We start from the raw sequence: 27,758 nt of genomic DNA on the forward strand, positions 1-27,758 counted from the left end.
TCTTATTTAAGAGTATTTATTAGTGTTGGTTGTCCTAAGACAGAAGTGGTGCTGTTACTTCAAGTGCAGTCATGCAGTCCTGTTTCATTGCTTTTGCTACCTTAAGATAAGTCCAACAGTAAAGGAAGAGAACATAGCAGTCAATTGCTTTTAGATATTGAATGAAATTCTGGTCTTGGATACTTGCACACAAATGTCAGTGACCTCAGGATGAAATACATATGTGCATGAGGGCAAAATTTGGCCTTGAGACGTAAGAAAAATGTTATAGTATTAAAAATGGAAGTGAAATAACTCTTAGGATGCTAAAGGGCTTTCTACGGAATCTATCCACCTTCATCCATCAAGAAGGCCTACAAATTCTATACTCTTAGTTTGATCTAACATCTTGATTTCAATTTTCAAAATAAAACTGTATAATATTAACCTTTCAGTTGATTAAAATCTTAACTTGCTTTAATCATCTATGGGAATTTAGAGAGTCTTTGTACTCTCCACAGTTCTATACGAATACAAAGGCCAAAACTCTGCCCTCAGTTACACACAGGAGTTCCCACTGGATTACATTAGTACAACTGATAATAGAATTTGACCCATATTGCCCATTTTAAATTCAGATGACATTGTTTCTGTTAGTTGGAAACCTCTATCGTCTTGAAAAAGGTGAGCGCTGAAGAACATAAAGACAGTGGGGAAATGCCTTTTCTAGCCATTAGTAATTATACATTTTTTCTTCCTTAGAATTATCCATAAAAATACTACTGCTAAAGCTAACACAATTGTTATTGAGATCCAAACACAGATTCCACATTTTCATGTTAAGGTTAGAGTTTACCTCAAGTAATTTTTGACCTCTCAACATTAGATTAATTGATCCATGACATTTCATTACTCAGCATTTCAGAATCAGACACACAGATCTGCCTCCAGAGGAAGAGCAGTAGAGAGCACAAAGCTAACTAGGCTTTGGGATGTAGGAATTTCCTCACTTGAAGACACCCAATTTTAGTACAGATTTTATTGGAAAGAGGCTTTCACCACCCTTCCCTTCACAGGCTGAGGAGGGCGCCAGTTATCCACCATGGGGCAAACAGGTTCTGTCTCAGCATTGATGGAAAGGCTACGGAGCTTTGCCATCTGCAAGGAAGCAAAATTAAAATGTCAATATGGAATTCACCTAGGGGCAAATCCAGGACGTAATGCCTAGACCAACTAGCTGGGCCAACCACTCTGTGTTGGGGGGGAATCTCCCTACAAAGTCACAGGAGCAACTGCATGGAGACTATTGCAGCCTAATGGCTGGAATAGCCTCTAGGGATCCTTGCACAGTAAATCTCCATAGCAGTGGATCCTCTGAACATGCCTGGCCTCTTCATGACCCATCTCTTCACATCCTTGCACTGAGGAGCTCTGTGATGCACAAGGGATAGGCAGCCCTTGTGTGCCCCTTGTGCTGTGGAACTGCAATGGAAATTACCTTTCATGATCAGAGAGGCAGGGTCAGAGTATAAAGGATGACAGAAATCATGGCGACAGCTTGCCTGCAGAGTACTTAGTTAATATTTTAAAAAGGCAGTGAAAAGTTCATCAGCTGGATTTTTAATCTGAAACATAATAACAAATCCCATCATGGACCTCATGGCTCACTGTATCCTGTGTTCAGAATGTTAAGGCTGTCTTATTAGGTTGGTGAAAAAGCACGAGTGGTTTAACAAGCTTTTGTTCCAATGAAGGAATGTAATTCTATTTTAGAGAACAGAGGCATGTGTTTTCCTTTCTGTGAGAAATCTGTCCGGTGCAGTATAAAAGGAAAATACACAGTGAGTAGCTGCACCAAAATGAAAAGCTCAGTTTGAAACTGGACTGGTGAATTCTGACCTTTGATGACAGTACTTTAACCAGAACGTCGCCGGAGTGACTGGGTTATGCACTGAGGCTCTCACTAGGGCTGGGGGAGAAGAAATTTCCCTCCTAAACCCACAGAGCCACAATGGCTGCAGTAACCCTCGTGGCCAGTGTGCTACCATCTATGGGATAAAATAGCCTGGGGATCCATTGCCTAGATACTACAGCAACACTCTATAAATATCGACAGGAGATAGATGGACAGACAGACAGACACAGTGGATAGATCCAGTTCCACGCCTGTATTCTCCAGCTCAGTCTTGCCCCGAGGCTCAATGTGATGAGGTGCAGGGAGCACTGGTTTGCAGAGTTCTGTGACATGCAAGGGAAATGGACCACCTATGCAGGGGCCCCAAATCCTGTCTCCTCCCTTTCAGCACACGAACTGCACCATTTGGTCCTAGAAATAGAGTCCTCAGAGGTTGCGGGGGAGGTGTCAGGATTTGGTCCTTTGTGAGAAGCCCTGAGGGCTGGATTTTTCAACAAATCCTTTGCTTCGGTAGTAAGCTGAGGCACAGACTATATCCTGCTGTGGTATAATAGGAAGACCCAGTACTAGTGACAGTAATATTATTAAGTAGGATGCTGCCTCCTGCAATGCTTTGGATGGGTTAGAAGCAGGACCTTCAGTTTGTTTCTTTTTTGCTGAAAAAATTAAAAATCCAGAGTTAACCTCTCTTTGTGTGATGCCACAAGCAGCATTTTCCAAGTACTCTTCAGGACTTGATAAAGTTCTCTGGCTCTGCACCCAAAGGGCCCTACTTTCAAAGGAACCCACTCCTGCTGTATCCCCTGCACACTGGAGTGCACCAATGAGTGTTTGTATATGCATTTGCTGTAAAGTTCCATGTACGCCAAGGGTGTTGTAGAAATAAGATAATAACAGAGTGGATTGGGTACTGGCTCAGAGCCTAATGCAAATGGGGTGAGCACTTCTTTCCAGGTGCACCAGTTACACACTGGACAATTCGGCCCTCAGTGTCCCGGCCATACAGAAGGAGAACAAACTTGGCCTCTTTGGCAAAGGAATTAGCACTTACAACAATTACTGTCAGCAAGTCTGAATGTTAGCAGGTTTCTAGGATTAGAGATCATTAAGGGTCTGATCCTGCGAACTTCTCTCAGGTGATGGTCACTTACACTGTCAGCTCTTTGGAGCAGGGACTGTCAGTGTTTGTGCTGCTCCCAGCACAGTGGGGCCTTGGTCCATGACTGGAGCTCCTTGGCACTATTACAAATATTACTACTACTAATTCTGTCCGTAAAGCAGCATAACCCCAAATAAACAACAAAGCACCAGCTACAAGTACTAATTATCCACTTTTTGAAATGATCAGGCTCTCCGGATGAACTGATCGAGGTGCTTCCTTGCAGGTTACACACAGGACCTGCTGCCTACTGGGAGAACAATTAATGCCTTGCCTAAAACCTGCTACTGACAGTATTTAGAAAGAAGAGCGCTGTCTAATATAACAGTGATCAGAAACACATCAGATGGAGTTGGATCAATGATTCAGCACGTAGCTGTTATATTCTAAATGAATTTCACACTAAGCTCAATCCTTAAAGTGGGGGAAGAAGAGGAAGTGATATTTTATTGCTGATGCAACACAGAGCTGTTCATTAATAGCTATGCCTTCATCGGAGTTCCAAATAAACCCGAACATGATCCCCCATAATATAAATAGCTAAGTCAGTAATGAGGCTCTAACCAGACTTGAGTTGTTGAGTCAGGAAAGCTGATCAGAGCCAATTTGCATTTTGCATGCAAGGAGAAGCTTTCAAATATCTAATACCTTTATATTTTGGTATAAATAGGGAAGTGACCTCCAGACCAGCTCTGTATTTGAAAGAGCTATGTAAATGCAGCAATGAGCTATGTAAATATAGTCCTACAGGAGCGTGTGCTAGCTTTAACCTTTGGGAGTAAGGTTCAAGTCAGCCCTCAGTTCTAGCCACAAAAGTATCAGGTCAGAATTTGGAAAGTAAATTGTTGTGTGATATGCTAATACCAACCAGAATCTATATGCAGTGTCAAAGATGCCTGCACTGGCTTATTTGTACCATATAAAAAAAGCACCTTGAGATTCTAGGATGAGAAGTTATACATATGTATAATCTAATACATATCTGTGTAATATGTCACTCACAGACTCCTAATTTTCATTTTCCTATTGAGCTAGAGTCTTGAAATTTGGGACACTCATACATTGTGGAATGCTGAGTATAGGAACAATCCTAGATTAGAAAACTGATCTTTACACATGAGATCACCAAAAGGATCATGGTCAGATTTCTACCATTTAAGTGCTGGGGAAGTGGGGGTGGAAATGTACAAATATATTTATTTCTCCTCAAAGACCATCATCTTGGGTATAAAGCCTTCAGCTCAGAGAAATGAAGGTCACCCGAAGTTACCACTTCTGTCTACTAGAATTTAGCAAGAAAATTTCCAGAAATGTACTTTTTACATAGAAATTAATGCAAGTTTTGCAATCGCCTTTGTTACACATTGCCAGCTAGAATGTGTGGGGCAGGTCACTTTAAGGTCACTGTTCTTTTGAAATTAGTATTTCAAATAAAATGGATTTTAGGGAAGAATCTTTTGAAATATTAAATAAAAACTAAATTAAAAGAACATTATAGCTGTAAAATGAATCCCTAAGAAATGCCAAATGTAAGGTCGCATTATGATACAGTTTTCAATTAGATGATCATAGGAACCCCTGCTTCATTCAGTGCGTAGTGTATGAGACATCTGTTGACTATTTATTATTAGTCTCGCTCATCCTGCCTCATGCATTGCACTCCACAGTAAAAGTATTTTTTTACTCAGTCTTCATTCAAGAATAATTGGTGATTTTGCTCAAATTTTCAAAAGGAAAAAAAAATCAACGTGAATAGACATCAGACCTGGGAAATTTTCTGCCTGAAAGATGGAAGTTGGAGGGAGTTATAATGGTGGGCATTTCATGGAGATATTTTAAAATTTGGTTTAGTTCGGAAATGAAAACCAAACATTTAAAAATTCTCTGAGAAAGGGAATGGAGCACAGGCTCGGGGCAGTCCCTTTGGGATGCTGCCCCAGGGCTACAGATCCTGAGGTGATCTATTTGTTGGGCTGTCCTGGAGCAGAGGACCATGGGATTTTGAGGAGCTGTGAGCCTGCAAGCCAGGTCTCCCATTATCCCAGGCTCTCAGTTCCCAGTCAGCCCTCTAGGCAGGCTGCTGAGGAACTGGGCTCTCCAGCAGGTGGCCAGGCAGGCTGCCAAGAAGCCAGGCAGGCAATCTGGCTGAAAACGGAGCAGGGTTTGAAACCTGTGAGACAGGCAGGATTCCATTGGAACCCTGCCTGGGTTCTGTCAAAACTGCATCAAAATTAAACCATCTCTGCCATTTGTTTAGATTTCAACAAAATGGCAAATTCCAATAAAACGTTTCATTGCATTTTTTCCAACCAGCTTTAACTGAAGAACCCTTTAGAATTTAAATCAGGGGTTCTCAAACTGGGGGTCAGGACCCCTCAGGGGGTCGCGAGGTTATTACTGGGGGTCGCGAGCTGTCAGCCTCCACCCCAAACCCTCCTTCACCTCCAGCATTTATAATAGTGTTAAATATTTAAAAAGTGTTTTTAATTTATAAGAGGAGTCACACTCAGAGGCTTGCTGTGTGAAAGGGGTCACCACTACAAAAGATTGAGAACCACTGATTTAAATGGTTTAAACATACATAACTATAACTTTTGTTACATGCATCAAATGTTCTACTGATTTATCACACTGCAGAAGTATCTAGATTAGTTGCTTACATTTTGATAAGCTTGGTGTATGAACAGTGCAGGCTTTAGATTTTGCAAGTTCCTATGTGAAGTAACGTGTCTTGTGAGTCACATCCAGCTCCATCTACTACAATCAGGGATTAAAGTAAGGAGAGAGCAGACAGAGAGGAAAGGGAGAGCTACCATTCCTCTTAGGCCGATGTGGTGAGAACTCCCTCTTCTCTTTCAATCTACTGTACCTTGCCTACAATCAGTCCCCTTCACATAGCCCAAAACTCTCATTCAGTTCCTAGTCACCTCCTGCCTCCCCCCTGTGAGCACCCCCATACCCCAGCCTGTTACAACAATTTCCAAATGAAGAAGATAGCTAGGGATTTCAGTCTCTGCTCCCACCTGCTGGCACTGGAATTATATAGACTGGGAAGTGGAGCTCGTGGGTTGGGGGCTATATGTGGTGGCAGGCCCAGAGAAAGCTGGAGTCTTATGCAGCTCTTTTCAGAGTCCCAATGGTGTTCCTAATGAAGCCAACTGAGTAGTTTCTAATAGAAGGGCCCAATCCTGAAATTCAGCTTTCACTCTGTTTTAACTCAGTCTTTATTCATGAAATTTCCCAATGACTCCAGTGGGAGTTTTCCGTATTGAAAGAGTAACATCAGGATGGCGTGTAAATAAATAATCTCAAATTGTGAAAGAACCATGACAATAGGGAGGGTAATGTCCAGCTGAAGTTTTACCTGGTCTGGGCTGACTTCAATAGGCTCCCTCAGAAGAATCCAGGTAATGCACTCTTCACAAGGAGGTGTAGTGAAGGAGCCATGGTAGGTCCAATAGTCCCGAGATTTAGGGAAAAGAATTGATGGATCAAAGTTTGAAAAAGGAGCCTCTTTCCCCTTAAATAAATAAAAGAGAAATCTCTTTAATAACACTAGTGGAGACACAAATCTTTCTTAAAGAGAGACCCAAGTTTCCATGGAATAATTAATGGACCATCCAGCATGATGTAACAGATTAACTTTTTCCTCCTTTCAAACATTTGCCCTACAATTTACTTTTCTAGAAATGACCACTAGCCCAAGTCCGAGATTTTTCATGTAAATAAAATAAGATGCGATTTATCAAAGTGTCCACTGCTGTAAATAAAGGTTGAAATATCTGACAAACTCTTATCACCATAATGTATGTTTACCTAGCAATTATAATTGTGCATGAAATATTTATGCCCAAAATATTTTTGCACTAACTTGTCCTATACATAAATAAGTAGCCTTGTTGAGATTTATACTTCGCCAAGAAAAAATAAGTGTAACAAATGTAATTCAAGGTACCATGTATTTATTTTTATTTAATTCCCTACCCCATGCTCTTATCTTTCTCTGCTTTTCCTGAACTATTTAATTAGCTACACCCCACTTCTGCATTGCTTTGATGTATGCACAGTGACTAGATTTCACTATCCAAAACTGAACATCTATGTTTCCATTGTTACTAAAACAAGGTGTAAAATCAGTTAGGGAATCTCAGATGCCATGTAATGGGGCTAGCTTCAATTCTGTCTTTTTACCATATTAGCTCACTGAGTTCAATCGTCTGTTAACTTTCTCAAGAACTTTTGGTTACAGTAGTGAGGTGACCCACATAGAGGTGCGTATAGGAGAAAGAGATGAATGGAGTGTTAAGGCTGTTGTCTTTGGCAGAGCAGAGAGGGAAAGAGAGGGTAATAAATGACTCAGGTTAATTAGGAAGAGGCAGAATTATGTAGGGATTAGAGGAGAAGAGAAAGAAATTTAAAGTTGAGGTGATGAAGAGGGGGGAGCCAGTGGAGGGATTCAGGACTTCACCCCTCAAGTCAATTGCACTACTCATGCACTTAAAGTTAAGTACAGACTTAAGTGCTTTGCTGAATTGGGGCCAAAGCACTCAGCAATTTGCAGAACTGAGCTCTCTCAAATACGTGGGTGACATGTCAATGTCGGAGGTACAGTGAAGAGTGAATTTTCTTTTAACAGAATTAGAATGGACCCCAATGTTGGTCACAGACTAATATTTTTAGGAAACATCTAGTGTTTGCAGTTACTTCCAGTGTTAAGTAAGTGGCCTGATAATATAATTCTTAGGCAACTAAGCTCCCTTCTGTGGGAGTTCTGCCTATATAAGGCCCTTAGGTAATGAATTAATTTGAAAAACAGTTTAGGATAGGATTTTCAGTGATCATTGTGCTGATATCAGTGAGGGCTGCCTGGCAACTGTGCATTTAGGGGCTGTTCGAAAGCCCATTGAAGTCAATGGGGGACCTTAGAGAAGTGAGATGAGGAAGGAGGGATGGCTCAGTGGTTTGAGCATTGGCCTGCTAAACCCAGGGTTGTGAGTTCAATCCTTAAGGGGGGCACTTAGGAATCTGGGGCAAAATCAGTACTTGATCCTGCTAGTGAAGGCAGGGGGCTGGACTCAATGACCTTTCAAGGTCCCTTCCAGTTTTAGGAGATAGTATATCTCCATTAATTTATTTAAATACATTTCTCCTTAAAGAAGAGAAGATATTCTGGGCCACAGTCACCAGAAAGCTCTGGCTGCTATGTGTTGCTGGAACAATGCACAGCAGACTAGCAAATCTGGCTGCCTGGTTCTTGCTACTGAAGCTACTGAGTTAACCTAATAAAATAAAAACTATTTTGTTACCTTTGTCTTAATATTATCTATTTCTTCAAGAATTCTCTTCATCTCTGGTTTGGGAGTTTTTCCTACCTGTAATGCAGAAAGCATACGTTAAACAGTAGATATGCCAGCTGAATTTGTTTTCCTTCATATCTCACGACTGCATGAAAAATACTACTTGACCCATCCCTGTCAATTAACATTCTCTGACCATTTTGTACTGAAAAACAACAAAACATCACTCCTGATGGAGGGAAAAAACACCCAGAATAATATAAGAATAAATTGCTTGATTTTTCATTACAGTAGTGTTTGCTAAAACTACCTACAAAGCTCAGTCATGCTCCAATTGAAGTGGCTAGTATAATTCCCACTGGTTTGAGTGGGGTCAGGGTGGGATGCAAAAGAAGACATTCTGATGATTAGAAGTAAATTAGTTTCACATCTCACACAATTTTTACTCATAACAAATAGAAAATGTATAGTTTCTTTAGCATATATATATATACACAATTTGGTGGTGATTTTCCTACTAAATGCATGCTTTAGCCCTTATGCAGTAGCCTGACTTTATTAAAGAATAAAACTACATGCTAAACTGAGTACGCAGGGAAAATAGAAGTGGAAAGCTGATATTTTTGCAAAGGATCTCATCTCATGTAAAGAAGTGTAAAGAAATACTACATTATGCCTTTTGATACTTCAGAAGAGGATAACAGCAGTCTAATACTAATGTACTTCTCATCTCTGAAAGAATGGGTTACAACCTGGTTCATGTCACCAGTAATGTACATTTGCCCTTCTTAAACTACCTCCTCTTGGGCCTTGTTCTGCAGGCTTCACATAAACCAAACATTCATTGAAGTAAGGCATCAGAGAAGACACCATGACTCGGTCTAGGATCACATAGAACAGGATGAAATATCTTTAGTGAATAATTTATTTGCTGAAAATGCAGTTTTGGTGACCCACAAGTATTTGTGATTTTGTGTCACATTTGCTGAATAGTTTTGACTGAACTGAAAAACTCAAAACATTTCGATAGCATCAAAATGAAATATGGAAAAGTGTCTCAGCCCTCTAATATGTGAGCATTCCTGGTGATCAGACTCAACGTGCATTTCCAGAGATGTGTGGAGAACTGCACACTGCACCTGCTACTACTACATCTGCTAATAACCAATGCTCATTCTCATCATGGACACTAAAAACCAAATGAGAAAGAAAAATCATTACAGATATAAAATATCTGAGGAATTTTCACTACTCAACTACTATTCAACCCACTAGTTATTTCTACACTGCGACGTAAGCCTAGTGTTAGTAGAATTCAAGTTAGCAGATCCTGGGATTGTTAACGTGGGTCTTGAGCATCTACACTCATTTGTAATCCCAGGATAGGAATTGTTGAACTCTGGGTCCCAACCTAGGGCTCCAGTGTCTACACTGCATTATGTGAGTACAAATCCAACCACACATATTCCATACTTTTCAGTGCCTTCCCAAAATGTGGCCCCTTTTGCCCTTTGTTTGTGGCGCAGTGTGGGAAAACTTGACTGTTCACCAAACTTGACTGTCCTGAGGACAAAGAAAGTCAGCCATTGTAATTGTGGAATACTTTTGTCAGACTCCCAGAGCACAAGTTCAGTGGGGCTGCATCTACACTGAAAAACAATAGGGCTTGAACTTGGGTCCCACCTTGAATCAGGATCAGACCCTCCATCCAGGGATCCTGGGTCTGAGCCCTAGGTTGGTGCAATTTGTGTGTAGGGGGATTAGGATTGAGCATTTGTTCAGACTCTGGGTTTATATTGCAATGTAGACATACCAACTGAGTTTTGCCTGTTTAAAGACAGACTTCAGTAAGGACTTTGAGATTGTGTCTATTAGTATTAGAGAAGTGCCTCAACCAAAATGCTGGATCTAATTCCAGAATTTGAAGATAGTTTGAATCAGGACCAAATCCAACCTTCATGGTGGGGTCCCATTTCTGCAATGGGCGAAGCCAGTGTTGTACTAATGTTGTGCCAATATTTAAAAAGGATAAACAGGACAACCCAGGTGATTATAGGCCTGTTAGCCAGCCATTGATCCCGAGCAAAATAATGGAACAACTGATATGGGACTTGATTAATAAAGACTTAAAGGAGGTTAATATAATTAAGACCATCAACATGGGTTTATGGAAAACTAACTTAATATCTTTTTTGATAATATTACAAGTTTGGTTGGTAAAAGTAATAGTGTTGATGTAACATATTTAGACTTCTGCAAGGCATTTGGCTTCGTTCCCCATGATAATTTGATTAAGATACTAAAATATACAAAATCAACATAACACATAATAAATGGATTAAAAGCTGGCTAACTGAGAGGTCTCAAAATGTAACTGTAAACAGAAAATCATCATCAAGCAGGTGTATTTCTAGTGGGGTCCTGCGGGGATTAGTTCTTGGCCCCACACTATTTAAAATTTGTATCAATGACCTGGAAGAAAACATAAAATCATCATTGATAAAATTTACCACTTGCACAAACACAGGGAGAGTGGAAAATAATGAAGAGGACAGGTCATTGATAAAGCATAATCTGGATGGCTTGCTAAATTGGGCACAAGCAAACAATATCCAAATGTAACATCATACATCTAGAAACAAAGAATGTAGGCCATGTTTGCAGACCTCTATCCTGGGAAGTGGAGACTCTGAAAAATATTTGGGGGGTATGGTTGATAATCAGCTAAACAAGAGGGTGACTCTCTGACCAAAAGGGCTAATGCAATCCTTAAATGCGTTAACAGGGCAATCTCATGTAGTCAAAGGGAGGTTATATTACCTCTGTATTTAGCACTCGTGAGACTGCAGCTAGAATACAGTGTCCAGTTCTGGTTTTCACAATTCAAGAAGATTGTCGATGAATTGAAGAGGGTTCAGATAAGAGCCACAAGAATGATTAAAGGATTGGAAAACTTGCTTTATAGTGATAGATTCAAGGAGCTCAATCTATTTAGTTTAACAAACAGAAAATGAAGGGGTGACTTGATTACAGGCTATAAGTACCTACACGGGGAACAAATATTTGAGAATGGGCTCCTCAGTCGAGCAGACACAGGCACAACAAGTTCCAATGGTTGGAAGTTGAAGCTAGAGAAAATCAGACTAGAAATAATAAGGCATACATTTTTAATAGTGAGGGTAATTAACCATTGAAACAACTTAGCAAAGGTTGTGGCAGATTCTCCATCACAGGCAATTTTAAAATCATGATTAGATTTTTTTCCCTAAAATATATGTTCTAGTTCAAACAGGAATTATTTCAGGGAAGTTCTCTGGCCTATGTTACAAAGGGAGTGAGACTACATGATCACAGTGATCCCTTCTGGGCTTAGAATCTATGAATAAAACTTTGGACCTGAACAGTGAGAAGGTTTTTATCATGATCCCTATATAAACGTAATGAGAAATCATGGCGTATATTGCTGAGGTCGGATGAAAAGCTTGTTGATGGGGGTGGCTGTGGGACAGGTTGCCATGAACAGTGGAAGAAGTGACCCTGGTTTTTAGCATGTTTTTGTCAGGGTAAAATTAAGGCAGATTCTTTAAGCGAGATCTCTGTCATGGAAATCATTCAGTGAGTAACACTGCACAGCTGATTGGTACTGAGCAGATACATACTATTGATACTGCACCCAAAGAGGAGGAGAAAATGCACCCTGGGTTCCCTCACTCCCCATCAAAACATCGTCTCAGTGTTGTAGATGTAGCAACAGGTACAGACTGCAGATAAAATTACTCTGATTCAGGTACATGTATGACACGCACTACTGAATGTTAGGGGTGGTGCTAAAAGACTGTTTTATGGGTGCACTAAATTTCTATGGATCCAGGCCCAACATAATCCCAATGTGTGCATCATTCTGAATATTATCCTCTAATGAGATATATTGCTGAGAAGTAAGTACAACAGGAACTTTTTTTTCCTGCAATTAGCATAAGAATACAGGTATGCAACAGTATAAAGAATGAACACTTCCAAACTTACTTTCAGAAAAATGCCCACAACAGCCACGCCATCAGCTTGTTTCAGAGCTTCAGCAAAATTACTATATTTCGGATTCCAGTGTACCAGATGAAGCTTGAACCAAAGAAATGTAAATGTTAGAAATACTGTTATGCAATAAAAAGCCATCACAGGGCAAGTCCTGCATTCCTTGTGCATCCTGCTGAAAGAGTTTTGAATGCACAGGGAATGCAGAATTGGGCCCCCAAAAGAAAATAGGTATAAATATGGCCTATTGCTTCTACTGCTCTTCCACAAGCTTGTGTTTTTTGCAACAATTGCTTGTCAACTACTTTAGTTTTAAATGAAGCATAAAAATTAGAATAGAGAGACTGCACAACATAATATAAAACTTGCTTGAAATTAATCAAATAATATAATAGAGGAGATGCTTACAAATGCATGTAACATGCACATATGCAATGCAGAAGTTATCCACTGATGTGTTTAATCTCAATTGTATTTTCCGGTTAAAGAAATTCTTTAAAAAAATTGAAATTTATTTGTGCTTTATAAACCATGGCTCTGCAGTTCTTGCTCTACTTTCCATCCCACTCCCCTGCACTCGTAGTGAATGGACCAGGTGACCCTGTCGTTCTTTCTCATCTCTACGGTCTACAATACTAAATGTTAAGGAAATTTTTCATAATGTTTTATTTATTCTTCCAGAGGACTGCTATCTATTTATTTAGCTTCTAATAACGTGGCCATCACCGTGGTATCTGAATATATGCAGAATCTGGACATATCTTCGTATTATACAAATATGGTATGACTTCATTCACAATGATATTATTCAGCAGTTTCATTAAATTTAGCTAATGTACACTGATATTTTAAAAAATAGCACCCTCCCTGAATGTGGCATATAATATATTGCTCTTTATTTACTCCTCTGTTGTTACTCGCATCATTGTTGAGGATAAAAGCAACATGGCCCACAGGCTCCACTTGTATTCTAGCAAAGCACTGTTCACTCTATATATTGTTTCTCCTCTGTGTAAAGGCCTAAGGGTTAAATCTTAGTCCCGCAAACAAAGGCAAAGTAAAAAGGCTTTTCTTGATGGAACTAAAAACAAAAGTTTGGGGGGACAGAATGCTCCCACTCAATCCACTAGTAGTAACTGGGATACCCGTGGAGCTGGACCATGACTGATGCTACTAGACAAAGGGAGGAAAGAGGAAAATCACGCAAAGCGCCCACACAAAGTTTTGGGCCAGGGGATCTATGATATGCATCTTGTCTACCACCATTTCTTCCTGATGGGAGCTGGTGCAGAGCTGCACAGTATGTACATGTGACATGTACGGGCTTTCCGAGTTGGAAAGAACTCTAGCAGGCTGCTGCATGGCTCCTCACAGAGAAAAAACATGTTGTTTCCATGGTAGTTTGAGACTTACACTTCCTCCCATGTAGGATGTGGAAAGAAGGCAGAATTTGTTATTAATTTATTGCTATCAGAGCTTAAGCCCACACCGAACACACACTGAGTCAAACTCAGCCATTAACTACAGTGAGTTTAGCCCTCAGTAGTTTGTGTGTTCATGCCAAAATAGCAGCAAATATTTATGTAAAACAATTCTAGACAATACACTGATAGATTTTTAAAATCAGATAGTTAGACTCTAGAGGATATTCTTCACCACACCAGTTTTAAACTAATTGACATGTCCTTGTAATAAAATTTTTTTCTCCCACTGGTAATGCGTCTGAAAAAATAAATCCTGGGACTTTATTCTTATAAATAATTAAATGTATACCAAAAACTCCTACTGACCAATAAAACCAGCAAAAAATGATATCAGAAGTTTGAGTAAAAATAAAATACGGCCACCAAAGTTGTGTTTGCTGCAAAAAGATCTCATTGAAAATGGTGAATTTAAGGTTGGGGCATATTTACAAAAATGTACAGTTTTAGTAGGGGGCGTGGGGGGGTGTATTTTTGTTATGAAAAGTTGTGTTTGTTGGCAGAAATGATTCATCCCAGGGCACATTTATGAATAGTCACAGCAATAACATATTTCATACAAAATCAATGAATACAAATAAATACTTGAAAAGGAAAGCGGTTAGTGTTGCCCAATATGCTAGTATATACAAAAACAGGTCCCACCTCTGCTGCATATTTCACTCCATCTACAATGTGCTCAGAGCCATGGTCATCAGACGAACCCCAATGAAAGTGGAACTGCCGCAGCCTGTAGGTTCCTGGGAGTGGTCCACCTCGCAGCACTGCAATTGACAATCCACATTAACATTAGGTACAGACCTTTTCAAAGAAGCTTTGATTCAAAATAGAGGTGTATACAGTTACCACAGAGGAGTCCAAAATTTTGAAGGTGTTGAGCACCTACAGCAATTCCAGCTGATTTCAGTGGGAGTTGAGGGCACTCAGCACCTTGCATGATTGGGCCTGTATCTACCTATCACTGGGCTAGACAGCACTATTTGATTTCGTAGCTATAGAAATTACCATGAATCAGGGTGAAACCACAGAATGGGATGCCAATTGTAGCACATATCCCATTCCCCTCATGGCCGAATGTATCATAGTTTGGGGAGGATGGGTGCTCCGGATGGCTCACCATTCGCCAGTGAATGTCCTGTTATGGAATTCACAATTTTATGCTGAGGATTTGATGGGAATCTCTGTGAAACTGGCCTAGAGGAGCCACATAGTACTGCTGCTGGCCTAGAGGTGCCATACAAGCCCTGCCTATGATCCAGTCCAGTAATGGCTTTTTAACCTATGTTGCAAGCAATGTTTACAGTGTAGTCTGTTATCTCTAGGGAAAGGTCTATTTCCTGAGGAAAGAGCAGAAGAAAAAGATAAAAACAGATGAGCTAAAAAATGGTTACTGAGCATTCAGACAAACTTTATTCTCTGAAAAAGTTCAGTATGTATAATAACCATGGCAACATTACCACCATTATTTCAAGCAATAGGAAGGTTTTACTTTGTAGACCACAAAGAACAAGGTACGTGTATTTTATGATATCATCATGAATTACATACTTTCCAACTATTAGCTTAGGTCTGATCCTTGCAGGCTCTGAGCATCCTCAATACCCATTGACTTTCATGGAAGTTAAAGGTGCTCAAACAGCTTCTACAAGGGATCTATACATCACAGGATTGGGTCCGTATGGTAAAGACATACCAGGTAGAGACAAGTATCAGGGGGTAGCCGTGTTAGTCTGTATCTACAAAAACAACAAGGAGTCTGGTGGCACCTTAAAGACTGTTAGTCTTTAAGGTGCCACCAGACTCCTTGTTGTTCAGGTAGAGACAATTACATCCCTGGATCTGAAAAGACAAGGAGTAAGTCCATGCCCAGCTCTTTTCTGAAATGTCCTAGAAAGAAAGTATCTGAAGGATACAGAAGGAGGCCATCTTCTTTTCAGGTGGTCTCTCAGACATGTAATACTGTAGGCAGTTTGTCAATGGGATCAGTAGCAGCTGTCAAGGTTATCAATTCTCCACTAAAACAGATTTATAAAACCAGTTATCCTGTTTGAAGGTCAATGGAGTGCAACCTTTATTTTTTAAGTGCAGGTACTCCACCTCCACCAGTGTATCCTGCCCCACCAGTATCAACCCCCGTCTCAGCACGTTTCTGTATAAAATGGCACCCTCCATGTGGTGTGACTTTGCATATACAGTGTGTGTGAGATCAAAAGTGCAGGAACACTGTTCACACACTTTTCTGCCCCACTACCTTACGTTGTTTTCACTTGTGAGTGATCACCAGTCATTGTTAATCCTTGTATCAGGTGAGGCTGTAAGACCTCATGCCAAAAAACTCATTGCTTCTCTCAACTGTAAATAGGGCTTAACTTAAGCGTAACTGATTTTGAACCAGAAAGACTATACTCTCAATGGGGGGAAAGTCTTTTTCTTTTCTGTTTGTTTAGAAATATGGTAAAAACACACAAAATCACATAATGAGAGTATAAATAGACTCTTTATTTATAGACAGTCTCTGGTGTAAATACCTCTCTTCCATATTCTAATCAGGTAAAAATTGATGAAATCTATAAGATATATCTTTCCCAAAAACTTGGTCCAAATTCCAATGGCTAAAAAATAAAAATGAAGTCCACAGAGGAGATATGGCTCAAAAGTAATAATAAAAAAAAATCTTTATTTTGTTTCAGCTTATGGACTGGTACCAAATTCTTTGAAGCTGCCCTCTTCTTGAAGAGGGAGAAATGAAAGGGGTGAGGTTTACTTTCAGTCAGAAAGGATGAAAGGATTAAGTACAATGCATGTGACCAAAGGTTGGGAAAGAAGCATATACACCTCTCCCTTGATATAGTATTTGGGGATGAGGGGGAAACGATGTGCTACTATTCCCCTCAAACACAATTACCTGTTGTTAAAATCAAAGGCAACTTGTTTTTATACATCATGGAATAATACCACATTATTTTCACTTGTGGAAAGTACCATCTTCTAGTACTTGAGATTCAAAACTGCCAAGCCTAACATTTCACATATGAAGACCATTTTATAAAGGTCCTGTCATCAAGCCAGTGAGCTATGGACAATTTTCTGGAGATGTCACATCCCCCCTGCTGCTGCTGTTTCTTTCTGTGAGTGGGCCCAAAAGGAGACACAGCTAAGTCTGCTGTTTTCTTGACTAGCTTTGATTGCATTAGACCAAACTGGCTTTCAAGGTCCTGCAACTGTAACAAAAAAAGTTGTCTACTCGATCCCCAGAGATTTTCCAATATATTTCTTTAAGCAGGATGGGACAGAGACTTCTGAATTCTATCATCCATGATCAGATGAAGCAGAACAGGAGGACAAGCTTTTTGGGTCGTAGTTCTCCAAGACTGAAGAAATTCACAATTATTTCTTCTTCCATGGTTCTTTCATTTTTAGGAAATGCAATTCTACCCCTCTGATGGACAAATACAACAGTAGGAGATAAGCCAGTTTTGCAGATGCGTTTCTGATATTCCATTAGAATTTGTCTATAGAGGCTAAGCGATTTAGTAAAACAATCACATCCCCACAATGTTTATATTGAAGTTATATTGATTCGGCTTGCTTGATCAGCATTCAGAATTCTCTGATCCTATTTACTTCAGGGAAAACAGAGGCATATTTTGACAATGCTAGTAAAGGTCCCTTTTGACTATTTCTAGCTAAAGAGACAATATCACAAGGGTGTTTTTACCTTCTGTGTTTGATTTTGCCCACAAAACAAAATCCCTATTGTAGGATATGTTGGTTGCACTTTTCGCACCTGAAAGCAAGAATGTGATGGCATGCATCTGAAATCCTCCAGAATGCAAAGATTCCCTGGCAGCAGGAATCTGATCATGGAGAATCCTTAACTTTTTGTAGTACTGGAGTTGGGGGAAACAGGTGGAGAAGTTCTGTGCCTGTCCAAGGAATGGAGAATGCATCCTTCCCATATTTTTGCATGGGGATCTTCAGAATCTCAAAGTTTTGTGTCTCCCATAGACGAGGAATGTTTCAGGGTCCAACGGCACTTCCTTCCAAAGAGAAGATTTACCGCCACATTCTCTGACCCTGGAATATGTTGAGCAGTTAAAGTTTCCAAATTTTATGTCCAGATTTTATGGATAGTGGTCATCCATGCTGATCCGGTTTCTACTAGTTCTAAGTAATAGACCAATCATAATATCGCCAATATTACTTTCCAAACAGTTCATGTTGCATCCTCATATTTTGCATGCTGATTTTGCCTGCTCTACATACTGAACAGAGGTTTTCATTGAGCTGTCCAAAATGATGCCTAGGTTTTAATTTAGAACCCAATTATATGAATCAATAGACTCATAGACTTTAAAGTCAGAAAGAACCATCATGATCATCTAGTCTTATTGCTCTTTCCAAGTAAATTTCAACTGCCATCATGCTTTTTATTCTACTAGCTTTATTAGGTCTCTCTGGAGTTTCTCACAGTCTTCTCTAGTCTCTTCTAATTGAAATAATTTTCAGCAAATTTTGTCACCTCACTATTCACTCCCTCTTTTGGATTAAACAACCCTGGTCCTAGTACAGAACCTTGGGACACCTCACTGGTAACCTTTTGCCATTTTGAAAAATTGACCATTTGTTCCTATAGTTATTTTCCATCTCTTAGCTAGAAAGACCCTTAAGGGGCCTTAACAGATATAGTGTGGGCAAAATATGCCGTATTAAGAACTCCTCTGACTTGCCACATTCAACATATTGTCTAAGGACAAGACTGTGAATAGACCCTATGACATCAATGGAACTATTTGTGTGGGGGAAATTATCCCTGAATAAGGTTTGCACAGTCTAGCCATATAAAATATACACACACGCACACACACATATACCTAAAAATATATACACACACACACATATATATTTCTTCACTCCCAGAGGCCTTGAAAGATGAATAACTAATCATGATCCCATGGTAAACATGCTCATAGCAACATGTAGACCAAACACCATTACCTTCACTGATACAAATTGCCAGCAGAGCCTTGAGATTTCCCAGTAGTTTGGATGCATAGGAATGAAGACAAGGATTGTGTTTAAATCTGTTATTTCATCAAAAATACCATTTTTAAACCATGAATTTAAAGTCTTTCTGGTTGACCATGAGAAATGGATGGGCACTCATAAAAAACTGCAAGGACTTTGAATGTAAGATTGAATTATATCTCTTGGCTGACACAGGAACCATAAAAATAGAGTTTACCCAGCCACCATGAGAATTTTCCTTTGGCGGTACTTCTAAGCCCTGAGACACTGGGCTTTCTATTATTTTTTCTACTAAGACTAGGTGTCACGGGGCAAGTATGCCCTGTCCCTCTTTGGGGCAGGGCAAGGGTGTCACAACTCTGCAGTTAAGTCCGCCTGCCTGCCCTTAGCCTCAGAGCAGAACATCTCAATGGCCAGAGTCAATGTGGTTGCCCTTGTCATCGGGGTAGTGCGACCGAATGTTCCAGAGTTAATATGACCACCCTTGCTGTCAGGGTGTGGCCTAATGGCTGGAGTCAATATAATCGCCCTCTCACTTGGACCATATAGCCTAGTGGCCACAGCCAGTATGGCTGACCTCCTTGGCATGGTTGTGCAGCCTAGTGGCAAGAGTCAATACAATCACCCTCTCGCTCGGGCTGTATGGCCTACTGGTCAGAGTCAAGACAATCATCCTCTCACTCGGGCTGTATGGATGACCTTCTCAGCACAGTTGTGTGGCCTAGTGGTCAGAGTCAATAAGCAGGGCTATGTGGCCTAATGGGCAGAGTCGGGAAAGTGGACCGCCACCTGGTGGGGAGAGGGTTGGCAGCCAGGGTAGGGGGACCTGGGCCCTCCCTCTCCACCAGGTCCTGGCCCAGGGCCTTGGTAGTGGCAAGTGTGCATGCCACTGAGTCAGATGGGATCCGGCCGAAACACGCTGACTCAAAATCCAGTTCACTGTCCACGGTCAAGTTCCCCAGGCTACTTCCTACCGTTCTCCCCAATTCTGTGGTCTGGATGTCTTCAAGATCTTTGTGTTCCTCACCCTGCACTGCTCCTGGCAGCTCCAACTTCCCATGGGCATCCACAGGTATCTGAGCATCTGCCTAGGTATCAGCACCTCTGGGTCCCGTGGTTTGGGGTTCCATCTGCTCCTGGGCTGGAGCCTGTGAGATGTGTCCTTACTCTCTGGCGGTCAGCCTACAACGAGCTGGGCTCCTCCCTTTTATACTGAAGCAGCAGTTGTAGCATGCCCAGCAGGGGCAAGGATGCATGGCTTCCTCTGCCCAGAGTGTGGGGTTAACCCCTTCTTGTCCAGAGCAGGGCAAGTACGCCCCACCACACTAGAGTAATAGCTCTAAGTTTATATATAAAATGGTCCCCCTGCACTGGATTAGAGGTGAACTATAATTTTAGCCTGCCTGGTGTCTATCACAGCATTAATAGGAGAAGATTGAACCTTTTCCAAGTTCAAACACAAAACCCTAGCATTCCTGCCTTTGAAAATGTCTGCTTTGACTGTTGAAAAGAATCTCTGGAAGTGAATGGAGAGTGGCTGCATTTAAAGGACTCTGCCAGTTTCAACCTCTTAGCCTGTAAGTCAATAAGAAAACTGTGCTTACCTTTCCCAGATCTCACATCGCCTGGTTGGTGAATAGTCTTGCCTTGAGATGGAGCGGATAAGTGAAGGTTGAAAATTCTTTTTCAGGCTGGATACTGCATCCTCTTGGTCTTCTTCCTGCTTGGCTTGAAGTTTGCTATCCCAGCCAAAGAGCTGAAGATGTCTCCTCTGTTCTTAAACTTCACTATTACTATGCCTTAGAAACACTGAATTGTCCAATTAGGGACCACAAGTGGTTTGGGCAGGACTTTTCCTACCCATGAGTGAGCGGCGGCTCCAGGCACCAGCGCTCCAAGCATGTGCCTGGGGTGGCAAGCCGCGGATGGCGCCCTGCCGGTCCTTGCGAGGGCAGCAGTCAGGCAGCCTTCGGCGGCATGCCTACGGGAGGTCCGCCGGTCCCACGGATTTGGTGGCAGGTATGCTGAAGCTGCGGGACCGGCGGACCTCCCGCAGGCGTGCCTCCAAATCCGCGGGACCAGGGACCTCCCACTGCCATGCTTGGGGCGGCTAAAAAGCTAGAGCCGCCCCTGCATGAGTTCTCTAATATTTGCTCTACATGGGCACTATTAACCCAGCAGTGAGTCTGGCCTGCTATAATGGAGCCTCCTCTTCCAAGAGAATGTCCCACTTTCCCATCTTCTGTACTAGCTCTGGGCAATGTCGTATTCAATGCAAGGACAGCTTGGAACCCACAAGGTTCCTCTGCACCTCGGTGCACATAATCCACATAATTCCTTTGTCCCTAAGCTTTGAATTTATTTTGTCCTAATGAGAAACACTTTTCTGGAAAATTAAAATTGGACAAACACCTCAGCTAAACTGAGGGTCTCCGAACAGTCTAGATTGAAATCCCAACAATATCTCTCAGCTTCTTTTAATGGTCTCTGAGCTGGGATTGCAGAAAATAGCAAGCAAAGGCTTAATAATGTAGCTCACAGGCTTTCTCATGGTGTTTGGGCATCCAGCATTTTTGTTGGCGGAGATGTCCACTTCAAGAGTGCCTTACCCTCTTTAAGCATTTAGTTGAGTGTTTGGCCTGATGTATCAGTTCTGGATTCTGGGAATTTTACACAGTCCATTCTTCAGGAAGTAACATTGTAGCCACATTGAGGGATCTACAGCAGTCAAAAAGTGACTCCCTCAGGTTTGCTGTTGCTGGGCTCAAGCAACATGGACTAAGCCATTTGGGTGCATTTCTCTAGGAGTGAAACAGCCCAGGAGGGTTCAGTGGAGAAAGTACTTGCAGGATTTTGGTTCTGAGAAGACCCTTGTGAAAACAAGCTCTCATCCCATTGGTCAGTGACTGGTTCATACTCTGTGTATTTGTACATTGCCTAACACTGATCTTGGATATGGCCTTTGGGCACCACAGTAATAAATATTCAATGAATAAGAGAAGTCAGTCCAAGATGCTTCCTGAAATTTAGTGTTCCTAACACCTATTTAAAAGCGGCCTCTGTCACAATGCAGGGCCTGTAACTGTGTGTGCAGAGACAGATGCCTGATAGAGTGGAGACTCTCCATTTCCTGCACTCCTCATGGTTATCCATCATGGAGCTGTTTTCTGATTAGCAAGAGGTAGAGTTTGGATCAAACAGTGCAGTTTTTCAGTTGTCAGTGAAGTCAGTGAGGCATAAGGTGAGCAGATACTCCTCTGTGTGGCTTGTCTCACTGAGGGTCAGGTGACAAAAATCAGTTTGGCACAGAAGGTCAGCCCTGTTTATTATAGACATGAGGAGGGTTTGTCCTTGCAAACATGTTTTAAAACACTCACCTGTTGCCTGATCTACAAGGCCAGGTGATAACCCACAAGGGAACATAATGGGGCATTATTCCCTGAGATAGAAAATGTTGCTTTGCAAGAAAACAAAGACACAATATCATGAGCAAATGTTACAGCTCATTATGTCAATGATACATTATAAAATCCATAAATAAATAAGCAATTGCTCAACAGAAGATATCAGTACACCCACAGTCATTGTGGTTAATTAAGTCAGGTAAGCACTTTTCTGAAAGGTCTTCAATACATAGTTACATCGCTGACATTTTTAAATGGAATTCTCTAAGTAACTGTTAAAAAGGGAAGATAACACTCAAAAGAAATAAGGGGTTTATTTGTATGTGAATTTGGTGTTCTTTAGGAACAAATGGCACTGTCTATGCTGAAGAATAAAGAGTGGGCTTCTCACACCATTTTCCAGCACACATCAATCCTGATTTACTACACAAAACAACCTAGTCTTTCAATTCTGGGCCTGTTTTGAGCAGACACTGGTATAAAATAAGCTCCCAAATTCATTTTCAGGTTTGACCTAAAGCAAGAATACAGCCCATGACTCCGGAGGCAGAAAACTGATAACCCAAACATCTATTGCAGTTCCAGAAGACAGGGTCTGAAAAGCACTGAAGTTCTGACCTCCAACAATATCATGGAGGTTCAAAGTTAACATTAATACAATTCTTAAATCCTCTTGTGCATAAGCACTGCTGGTCTCAAATTAATGCTAAATACCAGACATTCTGGAATATCAAGGGATAAAAGATGTGCTAAACACAAAATGAAAGGCTTAACTTTGCTGTTTGTCTTTAGTTGGCATGTGCCATATCCACTGGCATACATAAGAAAAGCATTATATTGGGCTTTAGCTGTGTAATTCTTGTAAGTCTTATTGACTTCAGTAATACATAAATAAATCATCATAAATAATTTGCAGTTATATAAAGCCTTTTATAAAAGAATCTTGAAGTGCTATGCAAAGATAAATAAGTATTTACCTGTAATTACTAGGAGCCTTAGTCATGGACGTGGCTAAGCACTGTACAAACACATTACAAAAAGACAGTCCCTGCCCCAAGGAGCTTTCAGTCTAAGTATGACAAGAGACAACAGATATATGCAGACAGAAAGGGGAATACAAGGAAATCATGATGTTGCAGTAATCGAGACATGAGATGATGAGAGCTTGGACGAGTGTTTTAGCTGTGTGGATGGATAAGAAAGACTGTATGTTAGAGATGTTATGCAGGAAGAACTGGCAAGATTTAGACCTAGCCTGGATATGAGGACCTAGACAGATGTCTGAATCAAAGATGGAGCTCAGGTTACATGTCTAAATGACTGACATGTTGTCCACACTGATTGAGAAAGGAGGTAATAGGGAGGGTGGGAAATGAAGATTAGTAGCTCTGTTTTAGCCATGTTGAGTTTGAGCTAACGGCTATGAATCCATGAGATGTTAGAGAGACAGGCCAAGATTTTAGTTTGGTCAGGAGAAGAGAAGAAGATCTGTGAGTCATCAGCATACAGATGGTAGTTGAATTGGTGTTTATGGATGAGATTAACTATGGATAAGATGTAGAGGGAGAAGAGAAGAGGACCAAGGACATAGCCCAGTGGAACACCCACAGAAAACTGGAAAGCAGATGAGACGGATCCTCTGAAGAACCCCTATTTCACTTTTACCTATGGGGAAACTGAGACAAAGGCTAAGTTACTTACCTAAAGTCAGACAGCAAATCAGTGGCAGAGCTGGAAAGTTTTCTGGCACAGTTTCCTAGTTCACAGCTAGACAATGCTGTCTTCCTGTAATGTGAGGTGTGGGTCTAGAATAGATTGCTGCACTTAAAAATAATATCTTTGGGTTTTTGGTTCTCTTTGACTTACAGATGGCTTTGTTTAACACACTAAATTTAAGTAGGATTAGACCAAAATAAAAGCCATGCTTAGGCTAGATTTTTCCAGTTAAAAACAGAGTTTTTAATTATTATTTGTCCTCATTGTTTCTATCTCAGAAGCCAACAAATGAACATTCATTCATCAAACGTTGATAAAGAAAATGTTCTTTGTGAAATGTCTACATATACAATTTTTACTTTAAAATTCAGTTATCAGGTTTAGGCATGGACTACTTCCAAAGAGAAACATGCCTATGAAAGGCTGTAATGCGGCAGTGGAAGGTCCTGCATGAACACAGGGGAGGCTTGCAGGAAAGTGTGTCTGAACTGTGCAGCACCACGTTCCTTTCCTGCAGCTTACAGAAAGTCAACAGCAGGAGGGTGGGAATGCAGATGGCCAGAGAATTTGCACATGAGGAGAGACACTGGTGCCTTCCTGGGGTAGCTCCAACCTTGGAAGAATCAGGGTCTATTTCCAAGAAAATATATATAACCGCTGCTGGAATACCATGTCCAGTTCAAGAAGGATGTTATTAAATTGGAGAGGGTTCAGAGTAGAGTACTCAGAGAATGATTAAAGGATTAGCAAACATGCCTTACAGTGATAGACTCTAGGAGCTAAATGTATTAAGATTAACAAACAGAAGGTTAAGGGGTGGCTTGATCACAGGTCTGTATGTACCTACATGGGAAACAAATACTTGATAATGGGCTCTTCAATCTAGCAGAGAAAGATATAACATGATCCAATGGCTGGGAGTTGAAGCTAAACAAATTCAGATTGGAAATAAGGTGTAAAGTGTAACAGTGAGGATAGTTAATGGATCAAGCCTGGCAGTACTAGACACTGTACAAATACATAAATAAAAAGCCCTGAAGAGTTTATAATCCAAACATAAGATGAGAGACAATAACAAGTTGATGCAACATACGGATGAAGAGCAAAAGGAAAAAGGAGACAAACATGATCAGCAGTGGTTATGGAGATCTTTCAATATACTCCAGCTACATCTCTTTAATGATATAACTTGATGAGGTTTATCAAGAAAAGAATTCTAATGCAAATGCCAACAAAATTAATCTAATGAAAATAAATAAATAACATATTAGAAAGAAATGCTATGTGATCTTAGGGAAGTAGATTTGTTTTTTTATTTTGCTAGAGAACTAATCAAAATCCTGCAACTATTCTCAGTCTTTTGTGTGTTTCTAGTTTTTTTATTTTATTGGATAACTCAGCTTGTACATATTTTGACTTTGGATTTATTTTTATTAACCCATCAAAAAATGAAAGAAAATCAAAATTAAGATGCACACACACTTAAATATTTAAGAACATCGAGTCTATTAGCAAAATTCCTCTTACAAATTATGACTATCCCTACTAACAATTCAGCAATAGTAGTTGAAGTTTACTGTGTAGTTTAGAAATAACACCATATGTTGTGTTTTTTGGGTGCTCTGTCACTACATAAAATGTACACATTTGTTTTTCCTTGCTGTAGCTTGGCACTACACATATTACAAATATATGGCAAAATCCTGCAGACCTTACACACAAGTACAAAGATTGTATCCTTGGGTCCAAATATTGTATAACTTTTCAAAAGCTGTTTGTGGCAATTATTGCTAGTCTGCATTCAGGATTATGCACTAAATGCTTTGCAAAGATGGAAGCAAGTTTAGAATCATTTGATTTCTAGAGATGCAAGAATTAGAGTTGTAATATTATTCATCTGATTTCCTTTTTAATGCAGTAGGGAAGAAATTTCACAACTTCTTGCCAGTTACTTTTTTCTATGAAGTGCAGCCAACAATATCAATATGAAATTTCAGAGGTTAAATCAACAGATTATAAATAAATATACTTGCCAAGCAGCATCGGTATATCTAGTAAAAATGTATGGCCACTCTAACCCTTAAGAGCCACATAATAAATATGCAGCATATTGCATGCAGTTGTAAAGTATTTGTGGGTGGACAGGTTAATAAGAGTAATGATAACAGTGTTAATGTTTGCTTTTAAAGAAGCTCATTTTAAGCTGAAATTTCTCAGACTTTTGTACCTGAGGTCTCATTTAGCAGAAATATTATAGGCCTAATCCTGCAGTCCTAACAGGCAAAAATCTCATTAATGTCATTGTTTGAGCAAGGACAGCAGGATTTGGGGTTTATCTATATAGCTACATTGTTTTATCAAAAAATAGTATGATTACACTTTTCAGAAATGATGCTTTGCTTTTACATAGGCATTCCAGCTGTGTACCTTAAAGCCTTTTGGATAAAATTCACTCCTCTCACAGAAAGCCTGAGGATTTGGGCTTCATGTAGGTGGAGTGCAGTGTGGCTGGGGAGGTGAAATCCAACCTCCAGCCCAGGGCCAAGATACCATGTCTGCTGCAGCCCCTCCCTCCCTCCCCCACCCCAACCTGAGACTGAACCTAGGGGCTGCTATAGCAGTCACAGTCTTCCTCCCCCAGTTGTGTTGAGAATTGGGGCAACTGGACCCTCTCAAATGCAGATCATGGTCTATCCAGGTTCCATCCCTAATGTGGCCTTCTGTGCTGGTCTGTTCAGGGCCAGTACAGAGATCCTTCAGCAGTAATGAATAAAGCAGAGCATAGGTTGTCTTCCAAGCACTTTGCAACCATTAACTAATTCAGAATAACTTCTTAAGATAAAACTAAAACTAACCTGATCTATCAAAAGTGTCATCAAACACAACTCTGCAGGTTCTCCCATTGTTCAGTATGGTCTTCGCTGCACCGGGATCATAACCAACAAACCAAGGCGGTAAAGAGGGGTCATGCTGGACCTCTTTGGAATTGATTTCAATAGGTGACTGATGGTCTCCTTTGGCAATAGGGTAATATTTGTGCCAGTGCTCAGGTCCTAGGAAGAAATGCAAAAGGAATGTCATGAAAATCTCTTCCATTTAGGCATAAAGTTGACATCTGTTTAATACAAATACAATCAATGTTACACATTATTCATACATCGCCTCACAGCTGTGCCATTCACTGAGGATATTTTTCCTCCTTTTGGTTTCCAGGCGGAGGCATTTGAAGCATTAGCCGTGACTCCTTTTAAGAAACTGTTTTACAGATGAATATCGTGCTTAGCCATCGGACTGCACTGCCCCTTACAGCCGGGTAGCTGGGGTTGGCCGCCTGGGTTGCAGCGCTCCCGGAGCTGTCCAGTAGCCACGTTCCGGGTGAGGGTGGAGATCGGACTGGGAACGTGGGCTGATCTGGCTGTAAAGTTGTGCCCAGATTTATTACAATGGAAGCAGAAGATGCAGGAGCCAGGAGCCAGCCCCCACCCAGCCCAGCCCAGTCTCACTCCTTACAGCGTCTGCCGGACAAGCGGTGCCGGACAGATGCTGTGACAGCGGAGACCGGGCTGGCCGCGAGCGCTGCAGGCTCCCGCCCCAGGGGATCTGCGGGGCGCAGCGGGGTCGCCCTGCCCCTCACTCACCGTTGTCACTGTCATAGCCCCACTGACAGGATTGCTGGGCCATGCTCTCGGCGCGGGGTCTCAGCACTTTGTGCCTGGGCTGCTCTGACCGCTCCTGCAGGACGGTGGC

The 27,758-nt window shown here is 41.0% G+C and overlaps 1 protein-coding gene across 1 annotated transcript; it reads right to left on the reverse strand.

Moving 5' to 3' along the window:
- LOC128832134 (carbonic anhydrase 3-like) lies at positions 1-27,758 on the reverse strand. Its single transcript, XM_054019210.1, has 7 exons — positions 27,650-27,758; positions 26,867-27,064; positions 14,509-14,627; positions 12,377-12,469; positions 8,360-8,425; positions 6,418-6,573; positions 1-1,137 (listed from the first exon to the last, which is right to left on the reverse strand). Exons 1-7 carry the CDS (start codon positions 27,690-27,692, stop codon positions 1,018-1,020), a joined length of 795 nt encoding a protein of 264 aa, XP_053875185.1. The 5' UTR covers positions 27,693-27,758; the 3' UTR covers positions 1-1,017.

The sequence above is a fragment of the Malaclemys terrapin genome, chromosome 2 (genome assembly GCF_027887155.1).
Source record: "Malaclemys terrapin pileata isolate rMalTer1 chromosome 2, rMalTer1.hap1, whole genome shotgun sequence".
In the NCBI taxonomy this organism is placed as follows: Eukaryota; Metazoa; Chordata; order Testudines; family Emydidae; genus Malaclemys; species Malaclemys terrapin.